The 13,383-nt window shown below is 37.0% G+C and overlaps 1 protein-coding gene across 1 annotated transcript; it reads right to left on the bottom strand.

The window, feature by feature from the left end:
• Positions 1–3,671: 3,671 nt before the first annotated feature.
• Positions 3,672–4,515, bottom strand: LOC147613815 (pathogenesis-related protein 1-like). The gene is made up of 2 exons (XM_086781233.1): positions 4,237–4,515; positions 3,672–4,145 (listed from the first exon to the last, which is right to left on the bottom strand). Exons 1-2 carry the CDS (start codon positions 4,418–4,420, stop codon positions 3,811–3,813), a joined length of 519 nt encoding a protein of 172 aa, XP_086637359.1. The 5' UTR covers positions 4,421–4,515; the 3' UTR covers positions 3,672–3,810.
• Positions 4,516–13,383: the final 8,868 nt, after the last annotated feature.

The raw sequence follows: 13,383 nt of genomic DNA, 5'->3' as shown, positions 1-13,383 counted from the left end.
GGAAGATGTGAGTGTTGCCAAATGGGGATCATAACAAAACAGCTTCATGATCTTCCGTCCAACTCTTTGACCATTCATCTTTAGGTTTGTTGTTGAAGATGTGTAACAATGCCTCGAATAAGTGTGAATTGCAATATAATATAAGTGAGTCAGAGACATTCCATTATAATTTGTAGGAGTTTCGATGGTTGACGATGATTATGAGGAGATGGGAAAGTCATTGTGATGTGTACTAAATATTCTGATATAGAAAGAAAGTCTCATGTGTGTTAGTTTTAAAAACAATCAATAAATAATTTATTTGTTGGGTAGCTTGATTACAATAAGTATGCATAAGTGGTCGAAAATGTGCCCAATTTATTACTAAAGCTCTAAAAACATTTTAGACAAGTTTTTTGGATTCTTAGGTAATTTGTAAGAAATGTCTGGGCTCAAAAATAGCAATTTTGGATAAAAAATAATGATTTTGGAAAGCAAAAAGTAGTTTGAAATTTTTTGGAGACTACTAGCAAGGGAGAAAATAATTTCCAAAGCTATGGTTGCGTTTTCCAAAGCTATTTGAAAAAAAAATGGGGCTTGATAGCTTTTTTGAGAATCTTTAAGAAAAGCTTTGTAAAGCTTATAAAGTTTTAAGCTTTATAAAGCTTTAAATCTTTAAGCTTTTATAATCTTATAAGTATAAGCTTTAAAGGCTTGGGGGAGGTTGACATGAACCCAATAAATTAATTGCAAAGTATTAAACACCAAGCAAAGAATAGAATAAATAATTTCACATGACACAAGATTGGGTTCAATTTTCCCCCACACAAAAGTGATCCCACACTTCCTCTTGGTGTATTTAAGTATATTACTTGAAATAACTTGTGGGGCTCAAAATAGTGTCCTCTTACAAAAATGTCAACTTCTTTAAAATAACATACAAACTAATCTAATAAAAAATAGATGTAAACCTAAAACCATATAAATGTGTACATTTCTTGTAAATTCAAATATGCACAAGGGAGCTTTCACATGTCCCAATAAATATATATACATCATCAATAAATATGGATGATACCCAAAATGAAATAATAAGTCTTTTTATCACAAAATCAAATAATATCCGATGACACACAAAATCAATTATTTGACCCACCACCACCACCAACTTGCTTGCATAATCCAATTAAAGAATCTACAATCACATCAACTGTGCCAATCAATTAAAAACTTAATTGACTAAAAATACAAATAACCATACCGAAACTCATAACATCAAGACGATGTAACCAGTACTCCCACGCATGTACGGATTCACCTGCGTACACATAAAGTAAGCTACGATCACCTAGATTTAGAAAAGCATCCCAATCGAAACCTATCTAGGATAATTCTAAAATAATGGGAAATGTGGGAATATGAATATATTCCTCATAACATTTTCACATAACGCAAAAAAAAATATGATGTAGATATATGGAATCTAATAGTGTCAAGATACTCTCGTATCTTGTACCACCATACTCTAGACACCTGTTTCAAGCTATACAAGGCTTTATGCAACATGCAAAAGAAAAATTTGGATATACATCATCCTCATATCCAGGTGGTTACACTAAATGTATAATCAATGCCATAGGTCTGTGCACATCCCTTGGCTACCAAGCTTGCCTTATACATTTGCTCACAGACCCATTTGAAATCTGCTTTATTTTATAGACCCATTTGAATTTTTCTTTACTTTATCGACCCACTTAAAATTTCCTTTTTCTCCTTAGGCCAAGGTACTAACTCCCATGTCTCATTTGTATCCAATGCAGCCATCTCTTCACCCATGGCATCTTCCCAATGTTTGTGTCTAAGTGACTCCTCAAAACATGTGGGCTCTATTTCCTATATTGCTTTAACCATATAAGCATAATGAGGTTTTTATACCCATCATATCTCAACCTCTCCACTAGATATAAAATCCTCATTGACATGCATACATGTCAATCACTACCATGCATTCTCAACACTACTTTTTCTATTTGTACATTAGGTGTAACAATAGTGAAAATCCCAAACTTCTCATCACTACCATTTGTTCTCAACGCTACTTTGGATCTATGCCACCAAGTGTAACATTAATCAGATTCTAAACTCCTCATCAAGGCTTTGTTCTCAGCCACTATTCCCATCACAACAAATGAATGGCTAATTGAAACATCAAGCATTATCAAAGGTAGATCTGCTTTCTCTTTTTCCTTACATGATACATGTCAATTTGTTTAATTTTTAGCACCTACAATACTGCTCAATGATGTGTCAAAATTCATAGCATTTCACCTCAACTTTAAATACCAAGGTCTAACCATAAAACCACTATTAGAGAACTCTCTAGGTCCACTAAGCAAATGTAGTTTGTTGCTCTCCATTTGCCTGCACCACATTGTTATTTACATCAACCTCCTCTATGGGATCCTTCACTGGCGTATACTGGTTACTCACCATTGGTGTTTTTACCCTTTTTTCTCTTTCATTGTAGATCTTTCTAATCAATCATGGGAAGCTATTACATATAATCTTTGGATCCTCACCAACCCTCCTATCTTTGCATCATGTTTACTCCCCTCATTTGCAATACTCAACATGTGAGAAGGAGGCTTCTAATTCCCATCTTGGGTAACTTGTTCAGGATGTAGTTTTAAGACAAACACATATACCATTAGCATACTCTCTTCTAAGATTAAATTATTACAAGACCTAAAGAGTGGTAGAGAATAAGGTGTGCAAAATAAGTAACGCTCGACACTAATGTTTCATGAAAGACATCTTTAAAGGCTGACTCCAGATTTAAGATTTCTCATTGGGGTGTTTACCCCCTGAAACACCACGTAAGATCTCTCTTTGGGGTGATTGAAAACGCCACCTCTTTTTGGGGTATAATAGGGCTCATAGGAGCTTTTTTGACATCATGGCATTTCTTTAAAGCTATTGAGAGGCTCCCAATTCATTTTCCACGATGTTAGCTCAGGCATGTTAGCTCAAGCAAGGCACGAAACAGAAAATTTGAGAAGAGGGGTCGATCTGCATTCTCAATGCTCCATCTATATATGAATAACTTTCAGAATTACAGTGGTATGATTTCATGCTAGATAAAAATGATTATATGCTAACAAATATTATAATTTTACGAATCGTATGAATGGCACTGTCTACATAGGGATTTAAAAAAGTACGTTGGCGCTTCTTAGAATTTCCTGGAATGCAACGGTATTTCCTAGATTGACAAGGATCCCATAGAGGAATTGAAACATTTGTAGAGGCGGTTGCTATATCAAAGTTGGATTTTTTAGATTGAGAAAGAAGAACCATACCGAGAATACAAAACTGTATAGAGTGAGTGAAGTGATGCAAATGAGGTGACCTAGCTTCCTAAAAAAGGGGGGGTTATGACATTTAGGCAAGCCCTATATCTACCCTTGCATTATTCTCTTCCCCCCCTTAGTGCAAGGCTCATGAGAGTGTTTTATTGGAAAACAGTTGTATACATGTCACATACATGGAGTAGATACTTATAGCATCCAAATGCCACATAATAAAGCAGACTAGTGTTCCATTGGTTAAAAAAAACACTTGTATACATGTCACATGGAGGAGTAGATAAGTAAAAAAACACTAGGTACTTATGGCATCCAAATGCCACATAATAAAGCAGACTAGTGTTCCATTGGTAAAAAAAACACTTGTATACATGTCACATGGAGGAGTAGATACTAATCACATAAGTAAGAGAGCATGTACTTATTATTAAAACGACGGAGACGTGGATGGAATCTCTGCGAGCAATCACTGCGCGCAGTCGGGGTGGGCGAGCAGGTAGGCCTCCAAATCCTTGAAGCCGACGGGAACCACCTCCTTGAGAGCCAGAGGGACGTGGGGCTGATGCTTCTCGGAGAGAGCCTCGTATTCAAAGGACCAGTGCACCACGCAGGTGCCGGGCTGGGCCCCTTCCTTGACGTGCATGGTGAACTTGTAGTGCTTGACGAGGACGCCCAGGAAGCCGCCTTCCACCACCACCGCCGTTAGCTTGAGGGACTCGTGATCCACCTCCTCCAGCTTCTCCTTGATGTACAGCACCACGTGCTCCGGGTGCTTCTCCTTGGAGATCTTCTCGGCGTAGCCTAATAATAAATAAATAAATTATGACCCAAATTTCACATCAAATTGGGTTGGGGAGCTGCCTAATGCACAAGAGTTTATAAATATGCTTACTCTTCTGGAAGTGGATGGTTCTCACGGAGCCCGCCTTGAAGCCGCTCCCCTCGTACTCCACGCCCGCGATCACGTGCGGCACAGCCTTGGGCAGGCAGTTGTGGGCGTCCTCAAAGGCTGCCCGCCACATCCTCTTGGCCGACACTTTGCACTCCACCTTGTCGCTGCACACCTCGATGGCCATTTTGCTAATTACTGGCTTGCTTTGCTTTGATGCTTGCTTGTTGGTGAATATTGCTTGCTTCCACCACCACAAGAGAAGAGAAGAAGTTACAGATGGAAATGCGAGGGAGCATTGGGCTATATTATACTTTTATATATAGCAATATATTATTGGTGGAAGAGTTCGATTGATACCAATTTTCCTTTCAACTGTCGACCAGATTCTACGACCGGACAATATTTAAGTATTTTCTTTTCCTTAAGTCAGCATTCAACAAAATGTTACAGAAGAAGAAGAAGAAGAAGCAGCAGCTTAGTAGTCATTCACGGCTCCAACTTTGAAAAGCAAAAAGCCATTGTCCGATTCTCTAAACCGGGACCCACTCTCCGCGCCCCACGAGTCACACTAGTTTTCAAAGAAAGCATGTGCCAACCCAATACTTTTTGCCATTGATGGAGTTTTCAAACAAAAACAAAAACAACAAAATAAATTTTTTTTTTTAAAAAAAGCCAACTAGTTTTCAAAAAAGAAAGAAAGAAAGAAGAAGGATGTGCCAACCCAATACTTTTTGCCATAGACTAATAATACACCTAAGAAAGAAGAAGTCCATGTGCTAACCCAATACTTTTTGCCATAGACTAATAATGCACCCTGCTCTTTTTTTCCTTCTCACATCATGCAAGTGTGTCCTTAAGGCTTTTCCAAAGAAAGACTTGTTGACACTATATCTTCTCTCCATTCGCACAAGCAGTCACGGGTTTTTCTTGCCAGCTAGCTCGTTTTTCCCTCCACATTGCTCCTCATGCATCTATCGACTCCCTCTTCTCATATACCTCCTTGGAAAACCCTCACCTCATCTCCCTCAACCCTCATTTGCCTCTTCTCATATCCCTCCTTGGTGGAAAACCCCTCATCTCCCTCAACCCTCATCTACCTCTTCTAATATCCCTCCTTGTTGGAAAACCCCTCATCTCCCTTATAAACTTCATCTCCCTTCTCTAATCAAAAGGTTATGCTATTTCCCTCTCTCTTCTCTCCGTAAGCATGCAATATATGAAGGTATGTGCTCTTTAACGTAATGATTTCTCCTTCTCTTTACTAATAAGTAGGCCATATGTAGGTTTATGTTTTATCACACTTAATATTAAAAATAAATTATTTTTACTAGATATTTTCACATAAGGTGAGAAACCCTCTCTCTCATTTTTTTGCAGAATAAGCTTGATGTTTATGGTTCATACGTTTGTAGGTCTTCTTCTTTTTTTGGTCCAACACCTTGTCCTTCTTATATATTTAGCTAACCTCTACACCCTAAACCCTTTCTATTAATTGTACATCCTTGATTGCCTGCTCAGGTGCTAAGGAGTTTTGTTTTTTCATGCTACTAGTATGCATAAAGGGCTCTATGCATAAAAAGGAATCTATGCATAAAGAGGCATCTATGCATAGAGATATTATGTATAAAACACATATTTGCATGCATATTAGAGAACTACTTTCTCAGTAATCACATATACCCGAGCTGAACTATCAATGTAACCTATCAATCCAACTTTAGGGCATGAACTGCTTTCTCAGTAATCACACATACTCGAGCTCCACTATCAATGTAAAATTTGCTTATCTTTCTACCATGGATTGAGACATCTACCACACAGGAAATACATCTGACACCTTACTCAACTGAACCACACTTGCTTCATGCACTCTAACCTTCACCATTCTGATGCTAGCAGTTGTCCATAGGTAATGTCAGCCTTCTTGTGCTTTACATCTGCCACAACAGACTATATGGTATTTGGCCTTCTCCCAGCTGAAAATATCCCATCCCAATCTTCCTTCTCCTGGCCCTAGCCTTTCTAGTTTTCTACCTTCCCCTCAATCTGTGGGAGATTTCCCTTTCTTTGATTTCTTCTTGGCTCTTTCTTCCCTATTTACCACTTCAAATTGTGACCTTTGCATCCTTGTCATTTTATTGGTGGCCATCACATGAACCCCATCTGTCTCCTCCACCAGCATAGCCTCCAAAATGCTCACATTTCCCAAGGGAGCATGAGCTTGATCCTATATTGGCACCTGATTCCCATTTCCCCAATTTTATGGTCCAAAGGTCTATCCCCTTCCTATCTTTGAATCACTGGGTATATCCCACCTGGCTTCATTCTAGGTTGAAGACACTAAGGTGCTATGTGTCCTCTCTCTCCATGATTGAAACATTGTACTTGTTCCAATCTATTTCTTGGCTATGTCTATCCTTGAGGCCTTCCCACTTGATTCTGAGTCCCTTGAACAACAAGGTTAAGATTGCCAATCTATTTAGTAGGTCTCTAGATCTCCTGATGTAATCCATGTTGAGCCCTATTTGATTCCATTAACCTTGGAGATTCCACTAGAACTCCCCTTTCCAAATGCAGGTCAAGAGGTGGAGGATCCACTATAGGACCATGTTGTACCTACTCCTATTTGATTTACATACCACCTTCTCTTTCCTTCCTTGTTAGCTCCAGCTTTCTCATCTTCTTTCTCCATTGCTTAGTTTCTATCCTTACATCTTCAGCAAATGTGTTGCAATCCTTCAACTTCACCTTTTCTTTAATACTACCATGCAATACACCAATAAACCTATCCTTTTTCAAGAAGTCTAGTGGTACTCGGTTCTCCCCCAAGGCTTTGATTATCCTTCTCCAAACATCCGCAAACCTTCCCGAAAAGGCTGGCATCTCTTCATCCTCTCCAACTTACCTAGCTCCCTCCATCAATCTTTAGGACTATCTACCTTCCCATATTTCCTCCTCAATGCCTCTTTTAACCTATCCCAATCCCCTTTTTCAGCATCTATAAACAACATCCTCATACCATTCCTTAGCTAGTTCTTCCAATATCACACTCACCGTCTTCAGCTTGTATTCATCCTCATCTATGTTACTACTTAAAGCTACCAGCTCAATCCTATTGAGAAATTGGTTGACATCCTCAATCCTTTTTCCTCTAAACACTTCATATCCAATACCTGACATGGTCTCATCAAGTGGGTTCTAACCTGCAGAAATTGGTTGACATCCTCAGTCCTTTTCCCTCTAAACACTTCATATCCAATACCTGACATGGTCTCATCAAGTGGGTTCCAACCTACAGATCAACAAAAGCTCTTCAACCCTCAGTGGGGGAATCAAAACATGTGAGGTCTCTGGGTGATCGCCTCTATAACAACACCAAATACTACATAACAGAGAGATAGAGAGCTAGAAAAAATGGGGGCTCCTAGATCACCTACTCCAAAAAGCATCTATTAGTTCAGATGATACCTCCTAAGTTTTTGTGAATCAAAAAAAGCTCCAACCAACTATTTTTACCTCTTTGAAGAAATGTATTCAGTCCCTTGTTCTCCAGTACTTCTCTAGATCCATGGACTTTCATCTACTCTAACCCTCAAAAAAAGCCCCATGATGATAGCTCACACCTTCACCATCCTTTGCTTCTATATCAACCTCCGTAAACCCAAGTCAAAAATTGTCCTCAACCAAATGATCCCTCTTCTTAGATTCCCAAAAACCTACAATTTCACTTTCCCCTCTAGCTTCACAACACCATAGACCAGTTGTTCCCCAGTTGGACAAACTTTGAGTCTGTGTAATACCTCAATTTAGGTCTAAATCTATCTTGCTTCATAGTCATCTGGATACCAAACTCGTCCCTAGTTGACTCTCTTCTTGAAAATCCTAATAAATCCACTTTCTCCTCACATGACACGCCTGAATCCAAAACATACCAGCACTACATGTTGCTATGTCCCCCCTTTGATCATGTCCAACTCAAACTTGTGTCCACTTAGTCAAGAACCAAAAATTCCTTTTGATGATCTCCCTCAAATGAGTTGTACAATTCAGGGACCCGATTCATGCTAGCAATCCATGCTTAATCTCTAAAAAAATAATACAAACCCTCTAAATTGATGAAGTTAAACCAATACAACCACTGATTGATTCCTTTAGCCCAGTACATACCCAAGATCAAGACTCAAAACTTATAAACAGTAATCTATTGTCCAATAGTTGAACCATCAGATACCGAATACTTTGGACACCCACACAACACTCATATAAAACTTACAGCAATCCTTTCTCAATGGGTCTTACAACAACAAGACAAAAAACTGATGGCAATTTTATGCTTTAAAGGATCCATTTCTTGATCGAATTGAAGAAGATGAAGCCCTCTGTGATGAACTCCCAACAAGTAGCAACCATCCTACAACTTACATCAGCTCCAATCACCAAAAGAAGGTGTGGGGAAGAAACAAGTTCTAACAGAGTATGTGCTCTCCAGATGCTCTGGCCCTCCAATTCACCTATGCCTTAACCTATATATCCATCTCTACTCTGGTTATGAATCCCACATACCCAAATTCTCCAAATACCTTTGTAATTTCAATCATAGCATCTATTATTGGTGTTTCCTCTTTAATTTAGTTTTAATGTAGCCTCTCTAACCATCCTATTCCCCACCCTCTATTCATCTACTAGAACTTCAGCTCTCTCTCTCTGCTCTGTGTTAAAAAACTCAATGTTTTTCCTCTTTGTCCCCTGATCTTCTCTGCACCATCCATTCCAAATTGGCAACTCTCAAAACTACCTAACTTAGCAACCACTTCTCTTGGCCTTTCCCCAACTGGTGGTGCCCTCTGGTGGTGCCCTCTCTCCATGCCAAGTGGACTACCACCTATGTATAGACATTGGATGTATATACCAATGCATCATCCCCATGCACATGATCAACCATGAGTCATTCTTAACACCATTCTACATCCATTCACTTATTTCCCATCATTCCTACATCGTGGATAGATTATGATTATTTACAGCCACCCTCTCTTAGTATTTCACTTTAAAAAACCTATGGTACCATGTGAACAGATTCCATGTGGATGTCAGATGCATACAACCATGTATCATCATCATGAACGTCACCAACCACCACATCTAATTTTTGTCACTCTCTACATGCAACTCAATCATCTCTACTATCAAACATAAGACCATAAGGATCTGAACGATACCTATAGCTACTCTTTCTCATATTTACACCTACTAAGGGGTTTTTTTGGGGCTCTGATCCCTCTTGTAGGCATCACCAAAATTCTCCTCACAACATAATAACTAGAAGCTAGTGGAACTTTCTCCTTTGGCTTCTTGGTAATGAAAGTGTAGCTTCTTTTCCTTGAAGGTGGAGCATCCCTAGCCAACATTGTGGAACCCCATTGTTGGTCTCTTCTCCATTAGCAACAAGTACAGGTTCTAAGGGCACATATTGCTGGGTGTTGAGATGTTAAGCTCAACACGATTTGACACCCATGATGTGCATGGGTGGCCATTCTACATTTACACCACTGTGTGTTTAGTAGCTGCCACAATAGATCTTTACCAATGCTATAGTACACCTATTAGTCCAACTAAGGTATGGCATACTGATCTTACCAGCTCACCTATTTAGCATGTTCACATTATGGACCGCTTGTTGTAAATAGTACTTTAGTACTTATGTTAGGTCTTCACTTATCTTTTATAGCCTTCTTTTGAGAGTGAGAAGAAGAAAAAGACTTCAATCTTCCATCTTTATGTCTGTGTTATCCATTATCGTGTGAGTGTGTGTGTGTGTACTTGCAAGAGCTCAAGATCTCTTTCCTCCCCCAATATTTTCATGGTATCAGAGCCTGCTGGCTCAAGATAAGGAGTTGAGTATCAAGCAAGGGAGGCAAAGGAAGCTGTAAGATTCCTCCCTAGCCCCTCAAGATGTCCAGTTTCTTCCCCTGTAATCAATCCCCTTTTCAGAGAATAATAAAAAATCTTGTTTCTACCTGTTTTGGCCTAGAGAGAGAAAATGTTCTAGAGAGATAATTCAGTTTTTAAAAATATTTGGATGGAAAAATATCCCTTCCTATTAAAATAAATTCCCCCAAACAGAAGTTTAAAAAGAAATTCCTAAGGTGCATTAGAAATAAATTATAATGTGCACAAAGGACCTTAGCCTAAGGGCCCCTGTTTTCAAAAAAATTTGGATTAAGGTCCAAACAAAGGTTTTACATGCCAATGAGATTAATCCAAATGTAGGGAGGAGATAAATTGAAGAATAAAATAAAACCCCCCCCAAAATTGAGTGAAACTCACATAAGATGAAGAGTGGACTAAGGACCAAAGAAAAGAATTAAAAAATTGAATTTTGACACCTCAGTGTGGGGATCTCCCCTCATGAAGTAGGCGCCTTTTTCTCATCATTATCCCCAATTTTTAATTAATAAAATGAGATATTTTCATCTCTCCTCTCTCTTGTTTCAAATCGAGATCCAAAAAGTAACCTGAACTGACCCAAAAATGGTCAAAAATTGACCAAACTGATCTAGAAAATTCCATAATGAGTTTGCTTGATTAGAGGCTCACTTTTTCCTATAAATAGAAGCCTCCCCCTTTTATAAAAGATTAAATTATGGTGTTTATGCACTGTTACTCTACTCTTGTCCCTGAGCCATCTTCTACACATTGAATTTTTTAATAATTCAATTGTTTTTGGCTTAATCCTCTCCACAAAGTGAATTGGTGGCCACTATTTCTTCAAACAAGAGTAGAACCCTCAATCCCTCAAGCCAAAGGAGAGCTTACAGGCTCCATGTAAGCTAATTTTCTTACTTTGTTTACGAATTTTAATGAAAAATCTATGGTCTTCTTGATTTTTATGTTTTGCAAATGATTGAATTAAATTCAAATGCTATGCCTTTGATGAAAAGGCCACCCCCTTATCTTCTTTACATTCCAACCTTTCTTAATCCTAGAAAGATTAACTAAGTGATTAATTAAACTCTTCTTATTGTTTACTCTCTTGAATTTAGAAAATTGTGTAGATTAGAGTTCTATAATTCTAAATTGGGTTGATTACGTTGAGTGAAGAAAGATAAAAAATGAGAAATCGTCAGCCATACAAAGGAGGTTATGGCAAAATTTTCCAAAATTTTGTGAAAAAGAAAGTTTTTTTTATGTTATTCCAAAAGAGTAATTCCCACCATTTTTGCATCTAAAAGAAATATTCTAATTACTCCATGTACATATTCACCTATGAATATGCATGGATATAACTGATATTAATTATTAAATTTATTTTCTATGCATAGAGAAATGCATAATGGAAATTTTCTTATAATAAAAGTGTTATTCTTATTAAATTTGATTTCTATGCATAGAAAGATGCATAAAGGAATTTTTTTTATTACAAAAGTGTTATTCTTATTAAAATTGATTTTAATGCATAGAAATATGCATAAAGGAAATTTTTTTATTACAAAAGTGTTATTCTTATTAAAATTGATTTCTATGCATAGAAAGATGCATAAAGGAATTTTTTTAATTATAAAAGTGTTATTCTTATCAAATTTGATTTCTGTGCATAAAAGAATTTTTTTAATTATAAAAGTGTTATTCTTTTTAAATTTGAATTCTATGCATAGAAGGATGCATAATGGAATTTTTTTAATTAGAAAAGTGTTATTCTTATTAAATTTGATTTCTATGCCTAAAAAGATGCATAAAGGAATTTTTTTAATTATAAAATTGTTATTCTTATTAAATTTAATTTTTATGCATAAATAGATGCATAAAAAAATTCTTTTTATTTTAAAAGTGTTATTCCTATTAAATTTAATTTTATGCAATAATAGATGCATAAAAGGATTTTTTTAATAAAAGTGTTATTCCCATTGAAGTTGATTTTTATGCATAAATAGATGAATAAAGAATTTTTATATCAAAATTAGAATTCTATTAAATTCTATGAGTATTTGATAAATGAATAATTAAATACTCTAAGAGAGAATAATTTATCAAATACTCTATGAGTATTTGATAAATGAATAATTAAATACTCTAAGAGAGTATTTGATAAATGAATAATTAAATACTCTAAAAGAGAAATTTCTATCGTTTTACATTCACACGGATTGTAAAAAAGAAAATTCAACAAATCTATCGAGATCAAAATATTCAGATAAATGATTAATTTATTCCTCATCAGAATTCGTAACTAATTTAGAAATCTGTTAAGTGAATATTCAAAGAAAGAAATTTAGTAAAATAGTAACTCAATTACCAAACCTTTTCGAGAAAGATAGTTCAGGAAAAATCTTATCCGACTCGAACCTTGATTAAGACTATGACTAAGACCAAACTCTTTTGTCAATTTTTCGAGGAAATAAAGTGTGACCAGTTTAGAAAAATACATTCAGAACTCTTGCCAAATCTGAAACTAAGTTTGAGGCCCTTTGAATTGATCTATGGATCGAGGTTATAGAATTCGAGGAACTCTGGTATGAAATTCTGAATTCTGATCAAGAAGTTTTGGGGATACTGATTCAAAAAATACTTGTATTTAAAAGAAAATCAAACTGAAAACTTGCTTAGAAACCCTGTTTTCTTAAAGGACTGTCTTATGCCAGAATGCTGGAGGGAGCATTTGGTATATGTTTTTCTAAGGGAAGTTCGATTTTTACAAGCAGCTGGTGGGAAGTTCGATTGCAAGCAGCTGGCGGCGGGGAGTGTTCAAAGGACAACTCATGCGGCCTCAGTATGGTTGAAAAATGGTGCGCTTCTGGTATGATGGGTGAGGGCCGACGAAGCGGTCCATAAGTGAAGTGCCAGGACACATAAGGAGGATCCTGGGTGGAGGGTTCTGACCAGGAGATACACGGGCTCACGGTGCCTATGACACCCATGCGTATGTCGTGGAAGATATGTATGATGGACGAAATGATTATTATAATAATTTGTTATTACCGGATCTTGTTGCTGAGACCAATTGGTCTCAACAGAGAGTCCAGAGTGATACTGTTTTTTGAGAAACAAGGGACTAGATGGAATTTTTGAGTTATGACATCTGTAACCAATAACTATTTGCCAATAAATTATTTTATATGTTAAAGTTTTAAAGAGGAGTGTGTGTGTATC

The sequence above is a fragment of the Cibotium barometz genome, chromosome 43, assembly GCF_041138505.1.
Source record: "Cibotium barometz isolate CiBa-2024 chromosome 43, ASM4113850v1, whole genome shotgun sequence".
NCBI lineage: Eukaryota > Viridiplantae > Streptophyta > Polypodiopsida > Cyatheales > Cibotiaceae > Cibotium > Cibotium barometz.
Note: the sequence above shows the minus strand (reverse complement) of the source record. Positions and strands in the feature narration are given on the sequence as shown.